Below are 20,877 nucleotides of genomic sequence, written 5' to 3' on the forward strand. Positions count from 1 at the left end.
TCACACAAGTAATCTGTTTTTCGCACTTTTTTTCGTCACGCTTGAAGGAATCGACTTCATATTTGCCATATTATTTAACCATGACAAGTTATAGATCAAGTTTGAATTTTGTTCTTGTCTGATGATTTATTGCAGAGTTATGGTCCTTGAAATAGAAAAATTCACTCAAATAATTGGTTTTCCACATTTTGTTTTTTAATGCTTAAAGGTATTGACTTGATATTTGGCATATAGTTAAATCATGACAAGTTACAGATTTAGTGCGAATTGTGTTCCGGTCTAATGATTTTTTGCAGAGTTATGGTCCTTGGACTTAGAAAATTAATGCAAGAAATACATTTTCCACTTTATTAGCTCACCTTTCCTAAAAGGAAATGTTAGCTTTTCTCATCACTTGGCGTCCGTCGTCGTGGTCGTCTGTCGTCGTTAACAATTTTTTTAACATCTTCCCCTCTGAAACTACTGAATGGAATTGGATGAAACTTAGCATGATTGTTCCTTAGGGTATCCTGCACAAAGTGTGTGCTTCGATTTTTGATCCATCGAAAAACATGGCCGCCGTTACTAAAAATAGAACATAGGGGTCAAACAACAGTTTTTCCCAAATATCTAAAAAATCCTTAGGTTAAGGCAAATTCTGGCAGGTTGAAAGTGTTTACCATGATGAGAGCTACCTGAGTGCAGATTTTCGTGAAAATCTGTTAACTGATAATTGAGTTAGTGCCCTTTTTTGACATTTTTGGCCATTTTTGATGTTATTATTTCAAAAATCTTCTTCTCTGAAACAACTGTTCAAAATCAAATGAAACTTGGTAAGGTTGTACATTAGGGTATCCTGCAAAAAGTTTATGCTTGGATTTTTGATTTGTCGAAAAACATGTCCGCCATTACTAAAAACAGCTAGAACATAGGGGTCAAAATGCTGTTTTTGCTATTTTTTCCAGAATAATAGAAGAAAATGAAGATGAAAGCTACCTTTCAAGGTAAACATGGTATCCTGAGTTGAATGGTGATGGTGAAAATTTGTTTTGGGCAGCCATTTTTAAAATGGCAGCCATTTTCCCGCCAAATTTTAACACTTGCTCGGATTTCAATGATATTTGGTTAGTATAGTAAACATGGTATCCTGAGTTGGATGGTGATGATGAAATTTTTTTCTGGGTGGCCATTTTTTAAATGGCTGCCATTTTTCGGCCCATGTTTACACTTGCTCAGATTTCAACAATATTTGGTTTTTAAAGTAAACATGATATCCTTAGTTGAATGCTGATGATGAGAATGTTGAATACATGCTGGTCTGTGTCCACACTTGTTACAATAGTTATTTACAAAAGTTTTTCTAAGTGATCACTGAATTGAAATGTGCCTATTTGTTTTCTGAATTCGTAGTATTGATGAGAAAGGTAATTTTGGTTTTCATAATTATAACAGTATTTAAAATATTTATATTCTTAAAAGATACAACTTGCTGCTGTTATCATTTTTTTATACAACCGCAATTAATTTGCGATCATGGATGTATATTGCTATCACGTCGGCAGCAGCGGCGACGTCCGTAGACAGATTGGTTTCCGGACAATAACTTCAGTATAAGTGTATGAATCTTTATGAAATTTAAACAATAGGTTCTATACCACAAAACAGGCGGAATCAAAATTATCTCCCCATTATTCCTCAGGTAAATTTTACCTGTGATAAAATGGTAATTTGTAACAAGGATGCACAGCCAAGTTACGTCTTAACAAATCACGATTTAATGCACATTGCATTATTGCAATCTGTACACGAAAGTGTTATAAGAAAAGGTAGACGTATCAGCTCTCTATTACACATCATATAATGTTCTTCAAGGTCTTTTTTTCGATAAAATATTACTGTCTGATTGGTTGTCATGGTAGATTTACGAAAGTTCATTAAAACACTGAAAAAATTATAATTAATTATTTCCTTGGGGGCAGACTAGAAATTTTAAGACGTTGAAGATCAATATCCCTAGATAATACATAAAAAAAATTAGAAAAATTGGAAGGTATGTATTTTTTTATCCACTTGCAAAGTATGTAGTCAAGGACTTTTGGTAAAAATTAAGGGGGGTGCAAGTAAACGGTGTGTCCGAATTTTCTTTAAAGTGCATTTGCATGAGTAAAATGATTAACTACTGTTGAAAAATGGATAAACTATTACTAATAAAAAGTACCAGTATGACAGAACATTAAAATTAGTTCTTTTGAAGTAGTTAAAAGTCTTAATTTGTATCATTCGAACACACCTACCATGCCGTAATGACTCATTGCAAAGGCATGTCATTTGACCCATATATTTTATTCTTTAATAAAGTGATTTCTAAAGCCATTTTGTAAATATGTATGCTTTATATATAAAAATAATAGAATCCGAAGCGTAATGTTATATCAATTCTTTTTGTTTTATATGCTTTTTGGACAAAACAGTAAACTCAAACACGCCCAACTTTCAAAAGGTCTACCCGACTTTTAATTGCGATAAAATATTTAGGATTTTTTTTCTAAATATTGATGCAGGGGGCAGAAGGGAAATTTAAGCTTTCAATAGATACATCTTTTATCTTTTCATGGATTTTTTTTCGGCGAAATTTAAGGGTATGTATTTTTTTTATCCACTTGTTTGTGTACCTACTCTAATCGGCCTATTTACTGAAATTCGTCTTTAATCTATAAGTTATGAAATATCTTTTTAATCCGGACTCTTATATTGATAAAAACAAATATATAAGACGAAAAAAATCTTAAATTATGCAATTACAATTAACTTTTAACAGCCATAGAAACAGTCATAAACAATCTCGAGACCATTTTTAACTTCTCTAGTCAAGAGTACCATTTCTTTTGTTTAATTTCAACTGGGTTTCCGACTGAAAAGGAATTTTTTTTCTTAATTTTTTTTTTTAATTTTTTTTTTACAATTTATTTTGCTATTTCTTTGTTTTTAGTCTGAAAACAGATTGAATAAGAACAAAGTAGTAAAAAATAATTTGGGGGATGGGTGTCAACTTTTTTCTTCTTCAAGATTTTCGAAAATTTCCATTTAGGGGAAATTTTTTTTCGGGGGAGGGGATTATTTAATTTTTCTCAATTAATTTTGCTAATTCTTTGTGTATAGTCTGAAAACAAATTTATTTAGTATTACGCAACAACACAGTCTATTGCACAACAGCAGGGACGTATATAGTCCTTGACAACAGTAAGAAATCTTCAATTGAACATTATTTTAAATCATTTAACCAATTTCAAGATCTTTGACTACATGTACATTAAGTAATTAAATAAGAATATTTACAAAGAATTAGCAAAATAAATTGAGAAAAATAAAATACCCCCCCCCCCCCCCCCCCCCCCCCCCCTTTTCCCTGAAAAAAAGAATTCCCCAAATGGAAATTTTCGATAAATCTTGAAGTAGAAAAAAGTTGACACCCATCCCCCAAATGATTTAACCAATTTCAAGATCTTTGACTACATGTACATTTATTCTTTGTCAGAAACCTTAAAAGTGTCAAATATTTTAATACAATCCAAATTCAGACCTGTATCATGCTTTAATATTGTGTCCATTTTTGCCCCAACTGTTCAGAGTTGGAACTCTACAGTCATACCCAGCTGCGCTCGGCGAAGCACATTTTTTATGACATTCCGTTATTCTGTTTTGAACTTATGTTATTTAAAAGGGGGGGGGGGGTAAATGCTAAACGTGATAACCTAAGGATTTAACATGTCCTTCAGTCCATTGAATATCTTCAGCTGTATGTATTTTTAATTAAACACTTATTGTTTAATGTATATTTACTTGTATTTGTTCTGTATTTTTTCACTAATATGTATTGTTTGAAATTGATAATAAAGTTGCTACTGTTTTAATTTAAACAAATCTTAAAAACTGTATTTTTCTTGATTTTTTCCTCCTTTACTCCGTCCATCATTCCGTCATTCTGTCATTCCGTCTTTCTGCCATTCTGTGTGTCCGTCCAAAAGACCTTGCATATTAAACTTTCGTCAAAGATTTCTTGGCTTCTATGAAAGGGAATGGTTATATTTAATCCGAGCTTGATCATGTTGAGTTGTAACATGTAAATTTTAAGGTTTGCAGTGCAGCCACTTCCTGTTAGCCGATAGTTTGAAATTAAACCATTCAATGTACCAGGAAATTTTTCGTCAAAGTTTTCTTGGCTTCTATATGAAAGGGAATGATTTTATATTTGGTCCAGAACTTGATCATGTTGAGTTGTAATGTGTAAGCAGTTTTTAGGTCTGCAGTGCAGCCTCTTCCTGTTTGCCGATAGTTTAAAATTAAACTATTCAATGTACAAGGAAAAATTTTCATCGAACTTTTCTATTTAAGGGAATGATTTTATATTTGGTCTAGAGCTTGATCATGTTGAGTTGTAATGTGTAAGTTATTTTTAGATCAATAGTGCAGCCACTTCCTGTTTGCCGATAGTTTTGTACAAGGAATTTTTTTGTCAGAGATTTTTTGGCTATTATATATATGAAAATGAATGATTTTATATTTGTTCCAGAGCTTGATCATGTCGAGTTGTAATGTGTAAGCAATTTTTATACCCCCGCTTTAAAAAAAGGGGGAGTATACTGTTTTACCTCTATCTGTCTATCCGTCAGTCCGTCCCATGAAATTTATGTCGCATTTTTCTTAGGAACTACACATCAAGGCTTTCTGAAATTTGGTATCAAAGGAATATAAGAGGGGGCTATACCGTGTGATCCGTTTTAAGATTCATCTCTCAGCAAATTCCTGTTTACCGAACACTTACATATTTTAACAAATTATAGCAAAGTTGTAAATTTTCGTCACATTTTTCTTAGGAACTACAGATCACAGCTTTCTGAAATTTAGTATCAAGGTTTATATGAGGAAGCTATACCATGTGATGCATCTTCAGATTCATCACTCATTAACTTCCTGTTTATTGAACACTTACATATTTTAACTCATACATGTAGTAGCAAAGTTGTAAGTTTTTATCACATTTTTCTTTGGAACTACAGATCAAGGCTTTCTGTAATTTGGTATCAAGGTTTATATGAGGGAGCTATACTGTGTGATGTGTTTTCAGATTCATCAATTAACATCTTCCTGTTTACCCAACACTTACATATTTTAACACATAATAGCAATGTTGTTAATTTTTCGTCACATTTTTCTAGGAACTACAGATCAAGTTTTTCTGAAATTTGGCATCAAAGTTTATATAAGGGATTTATACCATCTGATGCGTTTTCAGATAATACTGGCTCCCCTTACATGAAATATCGTAAGGGGGGCAAAAATGCTAACTTTACGTACTTCAAGGAGAGAAAAAAAGTAGCATCGTTTTCCGGTATGGGGAAATGTTTTGTGGATATCTAAACTATGCGTAAGATTAGCCTGGAGACTTCTATTACGGGAAAAAATGTGTTTTGCTATACATGTATAAAGAAAATTCGATTTTGATTATGACATTTTTATGCCTCAAGATTGAGGATAGTGGGAGCATTACCTTTTTTGTTATAAAATCTTTCCAGAGCTGTGAAAGCAGCGCATATCTGATGGTCATTTGCAAATAGTTCACCATTTCCATGAACATAATCCTCAAGGGCATCATACCCTTTTGAAAATATATTTTCCGAGTTTTCAGAAACAAACGGTTTCTCTTTTTCAGTTTTCTTCCATGGGAATTGCCATATACTATTCCTACTGGTAAATGATTCTCCTAGTCTATTTACAATTTCGTTTTCATGAAACTTCAGTTCACAAACTTCAGCTGTAGCAGCGACCATATTATATTTGTGTGTGCTAATGTAATATTCAATTTTATCTTTCAAGCGCATTTTTTTTTGTTCACTTATGCCACATTGCTGTTTCATGCATTTTGATGAAAATATGAGTCTTTTAGATGCATAAGCGTGCTCTCTCAACGTTTTTATTTTGTTTAAAGTGCGCAGTATAAGCGACGCCATGTTGTTGTTTTTGTGTTTCTTTCCTCCACTGTAGGAGAGGGTCTCACTAATTAGCCAATCGTAACTACTCGGCCATTCTCGCTACGCAGTACAATAGCCTCGTATGCACTATGGAGAAATTCTTCTTAAATTGTTGGCCGGAATTGTAGTGATCCGCGACACAAAGAAGTTCTATCCTCCAGGTGGCGCTATAATTTGGTTACATATCACAGTAATCAAGAACTTTAACTCTGCCAAATATTTTGTCGCGAAAGAAGGAGCAAAGTAAATAAGTAATGGTAAAAAAATTGTACCATTCCAGTCGAAAAAATATAAAATTCAATCGGATCGGAAAATTTTCCGGACAGGAGCAAGTTAAATCAGTAGTGGTAAAAAAAATGTACCAGTCCAGTCGAAAAAATATAATTTTGAATCGAATCGGAAAATTTTCCGGACAATGATTCCTCCGCCTAATGCATACGAGGTTATTTCTTCGTGCAACCAGAAAGGCCGAGTTGTTCCGATTGACTAATTAGCGACAAGAAGCGTCAAGAAGCGACAAGAAAAAAAAGGAATGAGCGACAAGAAGCGACAAGAAAAAAAGAATTAGCGACAAGAAAATTTTATATAAATTTAAAAGTTACATTTGTGTATTGAAATATAGGAGATATTTTTAAAAGATGTTGATAATAAAAATAGAAAAGAGTGGAGGTTTTTTTTATTTAAAAAGATGTTGATAATAAAAATAGAAAATAAAATAGGGGGATTTTTTTTAATTTCAAAAGATGTTGATAATAAAAATTAGAGAAAGGGGGAGGGGGTTGTAATTTAAAAAGATGTTGATAATTTAAAAAGATGTTGATAATTTAAAAAAAGGAAAATAGGATGATAGTCTCTTTTTTTCATTGTAGAATGTATATTTATTGTTTAATTTCATTCTATGTTTATATGTATTATGATTGTAAGCCATTGGCCTATGTGGACTTTAAGTGATTTTCAATAAAGTATATGTACATTCATATATAAGTACATTCATATATATATATATATATATATATATATATATTTAATTTTAGATTCAGAATTAATTATTGATAATTCACTTAACTGATAGAAGAAAAGATATTTGTTCAAGAATAAAGGAATTGTTGAGTTTTTAAATTGTATGTTAAAACCCTGTATACATAAGATATACTATAATCACAGGGGTTTGTTACTATTTGCCGGGTTTACTATCCATGGGAACCCCTAAAAAAGTTCTTTTTTAGGGGTTCCCATGGATAGTAAATTAACCCGGCAAATAGTGACAAACCCCTGTGGTTAAGAGGAGGAATTTGTAATGCCAAATTATAAAAGTGTATGTGATTTTAGCAATGATAATCTGATTAAGTTGTGTGCCCCATGATATATATTTTGTATATGTTATAAAGACAAAAAAGTATATAAAATAAAATGTAAAAAAGTAAATAACCAAAGGGTGTATGTAATTTAGACTGCTTTGTGCTAGCCTACCGTAGTTGTAGGGTTTTAGTTGAGGTGCTAGTACACCGGGACGCTGTCCGCAGGAAAACAGAACGCCCCACGCTAATTCCTTATACTGGGAAGCGCTAACCAGTTCTTACGAAGTACCAGTTTTTAAGTCTTTGATTTGACTTACGGCTTTAACTTAAATAAAGAAAAAAAAAACACAAATAATTTTGGTTCCACGAATTTCAAATAAGCCAAAGATTCTAATTTAGTGTAGAAATCATTACATGTATCATTTACAATGGCAAAGTAATATTCAGAATCAAATTTAACATTATCATTATACGCTATGTACATTGTCTATTTAGACTGAATTTGGAAAGAGGCAAACTATTTTAATTCATTGCATATATAGTGACAAAGTAATATTTACAATCATATTTTATATAATCATCATACGCTATGTACATGGTCAATTGTGACATACAGAAGACATGTTACCACTATAGGCTTCACTGTATTTTAGCCCTTTTTGAAGATACAGTTTTGTCACTCTTAATGCGTTTTCTCTGACCAGGCTTACGTGCACATGCACTTGTTTTAGGAATCGTCAGTCCACCATCTGTTGAAGTGGTGGACTCTTGATTTTTGTTAGTCCTATTTCCATAAGCCAAGAACTTTTGCAGTGAAAATGCCTTTTCCTTTTCTGATTTAGTTTGTTAGAGAGATTTTGTACATTGCAAATGGCTAGCTGAAGAGCTTAGCTCAAAGTCACCATGACCATAAAACGACCCATATACAAGACTTTCTTGTAACTTTATTTCTTTGTGAATTTTGTTTATCAACTCTGGCAGTTTTTCCGGTTTCCAATCTTGATTGAGTTTCAAGATATGGTTAATATCAATAACAGATATATTATGACTAGTTTTGACAAGCGGACAAAATGATCTGGAGTCCATATCTGATTTCGCCCATGACCAGAACTGGTCCATAATATTAAAATTGGATCGTTTGAATATATGTGCAATGGTTCAAATATGGTGTTTAAAATACCAACTGTTTTAAGCACAAACATTTAAAAAGCATAAATACATTCAATGAATTAAGCACTGGCATTTAAAAAGCTGCAATGGATACTATATTAATTCAAAAAAGAAAAGAGGAGGTAGAAATTTGTATGTGACACTAGTTGGCATAACACTGTCTTCAGGTCCATGCAGTAGCCTTTTTTTGGGGAAATTCGCATTCCGACGCATTTCAGTTGAAACCATTCTTAGTTTTTTCTTGATATTTTTTGATTTTTTCATCCTACAATTTTAATGTGGCGAACCTTGCTCCAACTTGCGCTGAGGGTAGATTTTATTGCGTTAGAATGCATCTTGCTTTTTACAGCCAGCTTTGAGAGTTGAAACCAGATACAAGTGGGGTCATCCCAATAGTCCGACACTCATTGGTCCGACACTCAATAGTCCGACACTTGCAGTGCGACACTATTTCCGACTTTCGTTAATCGTAGAGTGAATCTGTGAATGAGAACATCGAAATTATTGTTTTTAATGGAATTTCGCCTCTACAAACAGTGCAAGTCCGTTTGGTGTGCTTTACCTTTCTTTTTGTTGGCGGTTGCATTTGGTTGCCTATTCAATATAATATGATAAATGCATGTACTGCATTTCAAGTTCTATAATTACAAATAAATATCTTAGGCCAATTAAAATTAATTGATAGATTTTCATCCCCGCCCGCCCCTCTCAAATTGTTCCGCCCCAATTTTTTTTATTTTGAAAAATTTACGATTTCCGGATTTTGTTCATTTTCGTTACCGGTAACTGTCGATAATTTCGTTTCATTAATAACATCCTGTTTCAAATTTTGGTTTTTGCATTTCTTTGTATGTTTGATTCGTTATACATGTATGTACATGATAGAACCTTATTATTACACTTGCATATATGAAGAACACGTCACAAGAGCGTTTCATATTTAATAAAAAATAAAAAATAAAATCCTCCCACCCACCCCATTTTTTTCAAAAATTTGGATGAAAATCTACTAATTAAATTTACTTGGCCTTATGGGCTAATTTTAATTTATCATAACTAGTAGGTTAACTTTATTTGTTGTATGGAATGATTGTCAGATATATAATTATATTGGCACTGGCTACGGTTACTTCCAAAAACGACCAGAAAGTAACAATAAGAAATAATTATTGTTACTTCCGAAACTAATTGCCAAAATGTAATTCCGGACAAGGCGCTGATTTCACACGGAATTTGGAAGTAACAATAATTTATTTATTATTGTTACTCGCAGTTATTGTTACTTTCAAAATATATTCAGGTGTGCATTGATTTATATTATAACTGTTTTATTTGCAATCAAACAAAATAAATACATTCCTATACGCTGTTATAACTAAACAACACATTTTATATATAACTAAACAACAAATTGATATCAATAGAAATTTTTATTCAAGGTAACACATTTACATATGGCGTATCTATTTATTATTGTAACACTTCCTGCACAACCGGCAAGTAGTCTTTGGTGGTGTTTTCAGACCAGCATTTAAGATGGTACCATTCCAGACAACCATCACACACTATTGATTCGTAAATATGTACGTCGTAAGTACAACCTGGACCAACCGAATATGCTTGCATTGGACTTTCATTATATTAATATAAATAAGTAGATGTGGCATTTGGCCAATGAGACTACTCTCCATCCAAGTCAAAATGTATATAAAGTTGACAATTATATGTCAAAGTACGGCCTTTAACACAGAGCCGTAGCTCAATAAGTATGTTTGTTGACCCCCCCCCCCCCCTATTTCTATTTTCTATTTTTGTTTTTCATTTTTTCTTTGTTTTGGACGGTGCTCCTATTTTAACAGAACTTCTTCTGTACAGCTGCGCGTAATTTGCGTTTTGGAATGCATCAAGTTTGTCATTAAATTCTTTAATAGATTTATTTTTTCTCCGACTAAAAAATTGACATGTTGGACTTTCGTAGCCATACTTAGAATATGTATGTATGTATGTATGTATACATACATTATGTATGTATGTATACATACATTATGTATGTATGTATACATACATTATGTATGTATGTATATATATAGTGAGTTGTTTTAATTGACCCATATGGCAAAAGTGAACGTCAATATAGATCTTGAAGTTTAATAAGATCAAAAGTTTTTAAAATCATGTAATTTGATTGTTAAAAATTGATTCCACAGTTTGATCGCAAATTATTTTATTTAATTTGCAGGTTTTAAATTATTTCACGTCTTTAAATATATTTTGGAAGTAACAATAACTGCGAGTAACAATAAGAAATAAATTATTGTTACTTCCAAAATTCCGTGTGAAATCAGCGCCTTGTCCGGGATTACATTTTGGCAATTAGTCACGGAAGTAACAATAAGAAATAATTATTGTTACTTCCTGGAAGTAACCGTAGCCAGTGCCAATTATATTTGTCTAGCAGGATCCTTCTGACCTTGACCTTATTTGAATGGTTCATTGGTCAATGTTAAATTCTTTGAGTTTGTCTTTTTTTTCGGATACTCTAAAGAAAGTAGAACTATATTTGTAAGGTGGGTATGTTTGTCTGGCAGTTGACCTTGACCTAATTCTCATGGTTCATTGGTCAAAGTTCATTTTTTTTAATGAGGTTTGTTTCTGAGATACTTTTAGCAAAAGGTTAACTTAATTTGGTGTATGGAATGATTGTAAGGCCTACAAGTTTGTATGAAAGGGTTTATCTCACCCTGACATCATGTACATTAATCATTTAAATGTTAATTTAATGTTATAAGACATGTCAGATTGTTTACTCTTGATTTTCAGGGTAGTGTATGCTAAAAGTTGAAGTCACATCAAGAAACTCAGTACACATGTTCATTAAAATCAATGTGATCTTTCTGATTTGTGTGCAAAAAGTAAAAATAACCATACTACCGAACTCCAAGGAAAATTATAACTGGAAGGTCATTAATTAAATGGCAAAATAGACTCAAACACAGAAAACGAATGGAAAGTAGTTAACTGTCGTATTCCTGACTTGGAACAGGCTTTTTTTATGTAGACAATGGTGTATCAACCCCTGTTTTTTCAGCTATCTTAACCTCTCACTTGTATGACAGTCGTAAAGCATTCCATATATTGAAAACAATGCGTGATAAAAAAAACCAGACATAATAGGTAATAATGTCAAGAATTGGGGTACATCAGTCAACATAGTGAATTTAAGGTTCTGACCTTATTTTATGGTCCACTGAACAAGGACAATGATCAAGTTTTCGGACCAAAGAGTGTCGGACTATTGAGTGTCGGACCATTGAGTGTCGGACTTATGAGTGTCGGACCAATGAGTGTCAGGTATGTCGGACTATCCATGTTATCCAAGTAGTTGCCGTTCATCGAGATCCTTTTCTGGTAAATTGTTTATATCTATTGATGTAAGCTCCCTTTCGATTTTCCCTAATGGCTATAAACAATATAAACAAAAGAAAACCTGGTTGAACTTATTTTATGTGAAAATAAACACACATTTGTTCTTAAAGTCATATAAAATGAGTTGTAGAAAAAAAAGTTGAACATGTTTTTTTAACTTAAAAGTAATTTTATAGTATAAGACTTTTATTCCTATGCTTGTTTTAGTTAAAACTCTTATGTTTCAATGTAAGACTTCATGAAATGTACGTCTTCTTAATTATTTACTTCCAGCAAGTAATTGTTCCGAGATTCACTGAATGCTTTTCCGTATGCATTATTTCCCTCGTAAACAATGTGAAAGCCATTACTGTGCAAGTTTAAAGAAACTCAGGAATATGAGAGTTATCAGGTGGTCCATTTCTATGTTTTTGAGCGTCTGGTTTTGACTGTTTTTTTATAAGAACTATTTTTCTTTTGGTTTGTCTTCTTTAGTTTTCCTATTTATCTGTTGATTATTTTTCATTACATTTCTCCTATTAACAATTCCACAATTACTAGTAACTAATATATGAATAAAATAAAGACAAATAGTATTTAGTTGTTTCTAATTATTTATTAAAATAATAAACATAAAACAATGTAAAAGACGTGATACATAATACAACAGGATGCTGTTACGAATTCTCCCAAACAAAGCACCCTGTAATAACATCATTACTAAACTATAGGTACTGTGATCAGAGCTCACAAAATTATACCCCTGCATCTTGCAAAGTTCATATTGTGGTATTGGAAACCTCAAAAATCAATTGGACCAAAAACCAAATAGAAGTGCACAAAGACATTATAAGAATAAAAATCTCAGAAAGTTTCATTAATTTATGATTAATGGTTTAGGAGGAGTTGCAAATACAAAATCAGTACCCAAATTATAAGGCAATGGCAAATTCCATGTTCTTAAAATACAAACTAAAAAAAAGGAACAAACACAAAATAGGAGGTGCACAATGGCATTATATCATAAAGAATCTGAGAAAGTTTCATTAAATTATAAGGAGTGGTTTTGGAGGAGTTGCAGAAACAACATAGGTACCCCCTATTTTAAGGCAATGGCAAAGTCCATTTTTTTTTCAAATAAAATCCCCAATGTTTAATGTTCCAATAATTACATAAAATGAAAAAAAAACAGGGGTCGGTTTTCCATGAAGGGGGTGAGGGTCAATTTCCCTTGGCAAGGGGGTTAATTTACCATAGCAGTATTTTGACACCAGCATCAATTTATCATGGGCTTTAAAAAACATGACATCTGCTTTTCACTAGTAGTACAGTATAATGACTAAATGGAGCATATTTTTTCATCATAGCTGAATTCGAACAGTATCAACATCATTAAAAACAAATATTTGTCTTTTATTCAATTCAATAAACAGACATCTTTGAAATCCCTATCCCATGCAGCATGGTAAAAAGTTTATATCTCAATATAAATTATTTTAAAAACCAGAATTGACACATATATCATGCAAGGAAAAATAAATTTAAAGATGCATTAATTACCATGATAACCATGAATGAATATCTTGACATTTATTGTGCCCATGATATTAGTATCCACAAATTCTTAATGTTCACAAATCAGCTAAAATTAAAACAGAACAAGGAATAAATAATATAACTTCATCTATCAACAAAAAAAGTAATCTCTAGCATTACTAAAACAACAATATATACATAACATTAAAATGACAAGACTACATTTCTTATTTCATTACCTCCACCTTAACTTAGTATAATTATAAAGTTTAATCTCTATCAATAAATCAACAATTTAATTTCAATCAACAATTGTCTTTAATAGAACTAGTGGAAGGGGTTGAAAATTTTTTAAATGTAATTTTTTTTATCTTATAATTTGTTAAATCTTCCAAGAACATATTTTAATTGTCTTTATATATATGGATGTGTATAAATAGAAATATATATCCATTCTTCAAAAGTTTTTGCATGATCATGATTCTCAGAAGTTACATCATAACAAATAAAATATCTTTAAATGATTCTTTTTTAAATTGAATATTTAAATGTAAATCCTTCATTCTGGCTGTACGCTAACAGTATGATGACTATGACACTGCTTATTCAATAAAAAAAAAAAAAGACAATTTGGAGCATAATTGCTTCATCATGGCTGAATGCTAACAGTATGAAGATCATTAGAGCCAATATTTATCATTTGACAATTCCTTCTTAACAAACTGTTATAAACAGACATTTTTTGCTATTACTAGCTAAAATGGGGAGAAATTCAAATAAGTCTGCCGACATTTCATCTTGAGTTCTTCAAATGAAATAATGATTTTCTGGATGACAACCATATAATTTATATACGTACATATGAAATCTTTATATCCTATTATACAAAAGTTCAATGTAAAAAAAAACTTCAATGTTTACATGCAAGTCCTAGGCTTTAAAGTATATCCCTTACATTAACTAAGTGCATACCAACAATGGTAATAAAGACAATCATTCAAATAATTTGCTATATAAAAGTGTTATTTGATAAATATTTAGTATCCAACAATAATCTCAAAGACATTTTACAAAAAAAATAAATCTATCTTAGATTCTAGAAAAATAGTTGGGGAGTTCTATACACTTTATTTTAATCAATTACGTACACTGCTTACAATGTAAAGATTATAATATGTTCATATTCATTTCTATTTCAATCCAATAAGTAAATTTAAGAGCCTAATTACTTCATACCAGCTGCACGCTATAAGTATGAAGACCATTACAAGCCTTTATATGAAGTTTTTTCAAATATCTATGACATAAAGTATTTTCAAATCCTCTTTTGTATTTATGTATATCCATTATAAATTAATTTCAATTGATTCCAAGAAGAAATATATAAAATATATAAAAGCTATTGTATCCTCCTTTCAGTGGAAGAACCATTAAAAACCAGTAATATTGCATAAGTTAAAGATGAATGCAATAAATTCTCAGCATATGTTCACATTGCATATAGAAGTCATCATCAATCCTTCCTCTTTCTTTTTCTTTCCTTTGTCTTAATCTTGAAAAAGAAATTAAGTAAATTTTTATCTCACAAGATCTGTATCTCAGAAGATCATTGATAAACCAAAAACTTAAAACAGGCAAAGGAACAGACCTTTTACTGTTGATCCTCATCACAAAAAAAAATTGATTTTAAATTATTCATTTGGTTGAATTTCGATTGTAACAACTTAATTATGAATTTGTGTTAGTTTAAAAAAGTCTCTTTTTGATTTGAAATGTAAACATCTACAACATTTTGTCAAATGTGTCCACAGTACACTGATGTCCAGCTTGCACTATCACTTTTCATGATCAGTGAATCATGACATTGGGATCAAAGGCCTAATTTGGCATACAATTTCAAAACATTATACCATAATGAACATGTGTATAAAGTTTAAAGTTGATATGACTTCAACTACATCATAAGCTTCTGTTACCAAAAACTTTAACCTAAGAATGAACTGTTTTAACACTATCACATTTATATGTTCAGTGAACTCTAAAATTGGGGTCAAAACACTAATTTAGCATACAATTTAGAAAGACATCATCAAAAGGATCGTACTTATTACTAAGTTTCAAGTTGAATACTTCTTCACTATCTTGACCAAAAACTTTAACCTGGTCTGATACAGACATTCAAAAGGACAGATGGACACACAAACCAAAAAACATTATGCTCCTTTTCTATATATCTGTCCTGGGCATAAAGTAGAAAATAAGTAATTAGGAAAGCATTTCCAATGAACATGATATGAATTTGGTTTGACCAAAACAATAGCTTCACCAGTGTTACAATATTGTCTAGAAACAGAACCTTGGATTAATTTAATTTTAGGAAGTCAATGCAAAGGACATACTTCTCTTGCTAAGCCTTCATTTTCCAACATTTCAGAAATGCATGTAGGTTCAGCATCTGCTGTTGGCACTAGCTGTTTTGGTATATCTTGAATCTTGTGAATTTTCTGTAAGTGTGTCAATGGCCATCTGGTTATTTTGGGAGTGGTCTTAGTTGGATTGTTAAGAAATTCCATCCACCATGTATATTTTTGGAAATTAAAAAAGTTCTTCATCTTTACAATGGCATTTCTGACCATTTCAATTCTGCTATCATCATATTGCTGTTTGCATATTTGAGGTATACCTATTCAATAGAAATTATATTAATTTAATTGCTTGATATTAACATGATTAAACAATGTTCCTATCTTCCAAGATATCCTTTTTGTATTAAAATAATTAATGTTCCTATATTCCAAGATTTCCTTTTTGTTTTCCAGCAAAATGCGTTGTTAAAATTGTAGAAAGTGATATAACTAAACTAAATATATATCCAAGAATCTCCAAATATCCAATTATGAATTTTAAGTATTCCAATTAATCCATTAAGTGAAAGATATTGATAACACTGCCGGTCCTCCTTATATAGGGTTTGGGCATCATGCATGACTGCCCACTATTTGTTCATATAAAATCTACTACACAGTAAAAATAGATGATTGACAGCTTGTTGACAACATACTTTTTTATTTATTGAAAGTTATTCATAGATTGATCAATGATGTTGTAATAATAGACTATGAGTTTTCAATAGAATATTATTATGAAACATACTGAATTTAATATATCATATGATATACATCACAAATACATAACATATCAAATAAGGATGATTGACAAACTCATAATTTAGTTTCTAGGAGTTATAAATTCTAATGAAAGCCTGGTTGGTCAATACTTTGCCAACCCTGTGGGTGATACCTTTCATCGTCAGTTTTTATCTTGGGGCCATAACACACTACATGATTTATAAGGCATGAAGATGGAATATAACAGATCTCATATTATTATGTAGTTGACAAACTGTGACAGAGATTACAGACACTGCATTCACTACATTTCTGTTTTCCAATAAACTGACCCACAACGCTCACAGTGCTTGCATTACACGTTTTGCATCATTTCTGTCTCTTTTTTTATGAAGTTAGCGGTTGCAAGAACTAATATCTTGATAAAATGTTTTTGAAGAAATAAAGATAAAAAAGTTAAAGTTGGCACTCAAAACTAGGGCAGGGTTGGGAAACCCTTAACACAGGTACTTTTTTTTTGGGGGGGGGGGGGGGGTGAAGATTATGAATATAAATGCTGTCATGCTATTTAAAATCAATATCCAAAGCTATATATGGTAGAAAAAAAATGGACATCCTTTATTTTCAATAAACAGCCTTGATTTAAACTTACCCTGAGGAATGGTGTTATCTCCTGTTATATCTAAGTCAAACAATTCTATTTGGTTTTGGTCAGTCTCAGGCAACCAAGAATCAGTTGAAAACTTCCTGTATTTCATAGTAACATGGTTAGGACGGTCACAAAAGAGCCTAAAGAACGAAAAAAGTAATTATACGCTCGCCATGAGTGAAAAGAAAGTATAGTGATCTATCTTAAGTGGGTCTCTTGTGAAGAGTTGTCTCATTGGCAATTACACCACATCTTCTTTTTTATATTTGACAAAAACAAAAATTCCTCCTTTGTCTATAAAATTCACTTCTGTAAAGATTAGGCACAACAAATATATTTTAGTATTGACTTTTTCAGAGTAAAAATTTGTAAGGGTTCAACGGAACCCAGTGGCCTACTTTTTGTTGTCTTTGTTTTCAGTGTAATAATAAATGTACATAAATTGCTTATATTTCTGATATTTTTTATCTTTAAAAACCTTTCAGCTTACTGACTGTATGCAAACTTTATCTGACAAAAAACTCAGACCATTTATCAGTAAAATACAGAACTATTAAAATAATTAAGTTTCAAAAATGTTCTCTACATGCTATTAATGGATCATAAAGATACTTCTGTCCAAGTCTGGTAAAATCAAGGATTGTTTATGATGGTAATTAATGTTTTAAAAACTGCTGACTATATGTTATGTTAACTGAAAGAAAAACTAAGTTCATTTAAAAACATTGAAATATTTATAACCTTATATTTTACCTTTGATTATTATTTATAAGTAATATACAGAAAAACAGGAAATATTTTTTTACAAATGAGGTAAAAATGTATATTTCCTGTCATACAGACAGACTTATGGACAGATGGTCAAAAACATTATACCCTTCAAAACTGAATTGTGTGGAATAACCTTACTAGTTGTCTAATTGCATGATTTAATAATGTAAGGTTGTTGATAATGCATATATAGTTTAACATGAGAATAAAACATTCATAAAATAAATACTGCTTTTACTTCTGACGCCCTATAATGTAACTAAAAAAATAATTGTTATTCAAAAATAAATAAAATTTTCCTTCGCCTAGTGCAGCTGAATACAACAGCAGAGGTCCAACCCCGAACAGTTGGGGCAAAGATGGACACAATATTCAAGCTTGATAAAGGTCTGAATTTGGATTATAATTAAATATTTGACACATAATAGGTTTCTGACACAGAATAAATGTAGTCAAAGAACTTGAAATTGGTTAAATGATTTGATTTTCAATTGAAGATTTCTTGCCCAAATAATTGTAAAAAAAAATAAATTAAAAAAAAAAAAATAAAAATTTGCCCCTATTCCCAAATAATTGCCCCCCCCCCCCCCCCCATTTTTTTCAAATTTCATAAATCTTGAAGAAAAAAATTTGCCTCCCCCAACAAAATATATTTGAAGAAATTTGAAAAAATGCTTCTTTATGGCCCCTAATTCCTGAACGGTTTGGGCAATTACCCCCCAAAATAAATCCCAACCTTTTACTTGGGGTATTGAACCTTGTGGTACAATTCAGAGCAATCCAAAAACTTGTACACAAATTAATTTTCCTGAAACTAGAAAAATGTGTGTTTTGGACCAATATTTTGCCCCTAATTCCTAAACCGTTTGGACCATCAACCCAAAAACAATCCCAACCTTTCTTTTGAGGTATTGAACCTTTTGACTAAATTTCCCTTAAACTAAAGTTATTGTTATGAAATTAAACTGTCTACAGACGCTGACGACGCTGACAGTGCTAATGACAACAACAGCGTGATAGCAATATATGAGCGCAATTTTTTTGCAAGTGTATAAAAATTGTTGGACATAAGCAAATGTTAATCTTGTTAGAGTTACCTTCTCACTATTTATAAAAGATGCCCAATGCTTTATTAACTATGTATACATACCAAAACTGATGTTGGAAGGAATGGAATGACATCTCACAAAGAGAATTTTCTAACCACGATTTGACATCTCGTACACATGATAACACCTCATGGTGTGGTTTATCATGAAAACTTGATTCTATTTCTTTTTGTAACTGAGGAACTGTCATGGCATTAACCCGTCTTAATCTATGTGAAATTACTGAAAAACGTTGGTCAATATCCTCATGTGTATGTCCCTTCAGAAGGAAAGACAGATAGGCCTAAATGTAAAACACAAAAAAAAATAATTGAAATAAAAGAAGAACTAAGACATATTTTACATTTATGGAAGAAGTAGATGTTTGTCTATGGACAGCAACCGAGCAACAAATAATCAAAATACCCATACAATTCTTCTCCTGACATGTATATGACTAACTCCATAAACATAACGGGGCCAAATGTACAAATTTTGCAATTTAAATTAAACAAGAACAATAGCTGTCACAATCACAGTAAACCAGATTTTTTAACGTTTATTTGTGTCCTGGCATTTATCAATATCACAAAGACCAAACTCCTGAATGGTAAAAGTCACAATCATCAATATCAAACTTGACCTCCATTTTGTCATCAAGAACACCATATGAAAATATGAAAAGCTTTGGTTGAATTGTTCATGAGTCATGATGAGTCAATTGTCATTATTGCACTTGACCTCCATTTTTGTCGTCAGTAACAACATGTTAAAATTTGAAAAGCTTTGGTTGGACATTTCTAGGTAAATGCACGGACAACATTTGGCTCCCCCAGCCTTACATCACCAAATTAATAACCGATTTTTCATATGGAAATCCGGTTAAAAATGTGTTCAAAGTACACAGATGCCCCACTCACACGATTATTTTCAATGTTCAGTAAACCATGATATGGGGTCGGTCCCAACCCTAATAATTTGACATAAATACAGTGGAACAGTGTATTTAGTGGCCACTCACAGGAGTGTTAAAAGTGACTGCTGAAGAGAGGAGGAGTCCTTTTAAAAAGAGGTTCTGAAAAATTTGATTGTTTTATCGAAGTGACCGTTAAGGCAGGTTTGACTGTACAGAAAGATCTTATCATATGAACCTACATAAGTACCTCTTTAATATATCCACTCAAGCAAAGGTAACCAAGGAATCCTATAACATACTTGTTTTTATTTTCTCTTCCACAATTGTCACATTGTACATATAGTTTTGGAGGTAGCACTTTTGTATTACTGGTTATAGCATTAACAAGGCATGTAATAGTTAAGTTAGGATCATGTGGCCATTGTAGTAAATCTGTATATAGATAGAGTTGACTGCCATGAACCAAACATCCAGTGATATGGGTTTTTAAAGCTGCTGCTCCACACTTTAAAAAAAATGTTTGCATTAGTGCTTGTGTATGATGAATTTCTGTAATTTGTGAACATTATCATGAAAAAAATATAAATAAATGACTTAAAGGCAGATTCCTCATTCGAAAAAATGATCAGAAAATGATTTATATATTTTATTTTACAATTATTCATAAAAATAATATGTAGGATAAAATTTTGCATAGTATTATAACTTCTGTATTCACTATCGGCTGTTTTCAAACTAGCTTCACTCATTTCATTGCTTTTCTAGTAATTCTTAATATAAAATGTCATAGTGAAAGTTTGCTGCATCTTTAATTTTATACCAAATTATAAGATTTTTCAGGCTTCAACTTTATGCCATTAAATACCCAGGGCTTCCATTAGTTTTATAATTATAATCTAAGAAGCCAA

The 20,877-nt window shown here is 31.5% G+C and overlaps 2 protein-coding genes across 6 annotated transcripts in view; both read right to left on the minus strand.

Moving 5' to 3' along the window:
- LOC127721949 (OTU domain-containing protein DDB_G0284757-like) overlaps nt 1-20,877 on the minus strand; it is a 269,632-nt gene that overhangs the window by 195,324 nt on the left and 53,431 nt on the right. The gene's annotated exons all lie outside the window — the stretch shown is intronic.
- Nucleotides 12,539-19,352, minus strand: LOC127721951 (uncharacterized). The gene is made up of 4 exons (XM_052228800.1): nt 19,116-19,352; nt 17,198-17,334; nt 15,817-16,100; nt 12,539-14,969 (listed from the first exon to the last, which is right to left on the minus strand). The coding sequence occupies exons 1-4, from the start codon at nt 19,262-19,264 to the stop codon at nt 14,931-14,933; spliced, it is 609 nt and encodes a 202-aa protein (XP_052084760.1). The 5' UTR covers nt 19,265-19,352; the 3' UTR covers nt 12,539-14,930.

The sequence above is a fragment of the Mytilus californianus genome, unplaced genomic scaffold, assembly GCF_021869535.1.
Source record: "Mytilus californianus isolate M0D057914Y unplaced genomic scaffold, xbMytCali1.0.p SCAF_12, whole genome shotgun sequence".
Classification (NCBI taxonomy): domain Eukaryota; kingdom Metazoa; phylum Mollusca; class Bivalvia; order Mytilida; family Mytilidae; genus Mytilus; species Mytilus californianus.

Excerpts from the sequence above, each read along its gene's own strand:
- LOC127721951 (XM_052228800.1), bottom strand. The coding sequence starts at position 19,264 with ATGACAGTTCCTCAGTTACAAAAAGAAATAGAATCAAGTTTTCATGAT. Across the intron at positions 17,335-19,115 it reads TCCTTCCAACATCAGTTTTG|GCTCTTTTGTGACCGTCCTA; the intron begins GTATGTATACAT and ends TTCGTTCTTTAG. Across the intron at positions 16,101-17,197 it reads AGATAACACCATTCCTCAGG|GTATACCTCAAATATGCAAA; the intron begins GTAAGTTTAAAT and ends TCTATTGAATAG.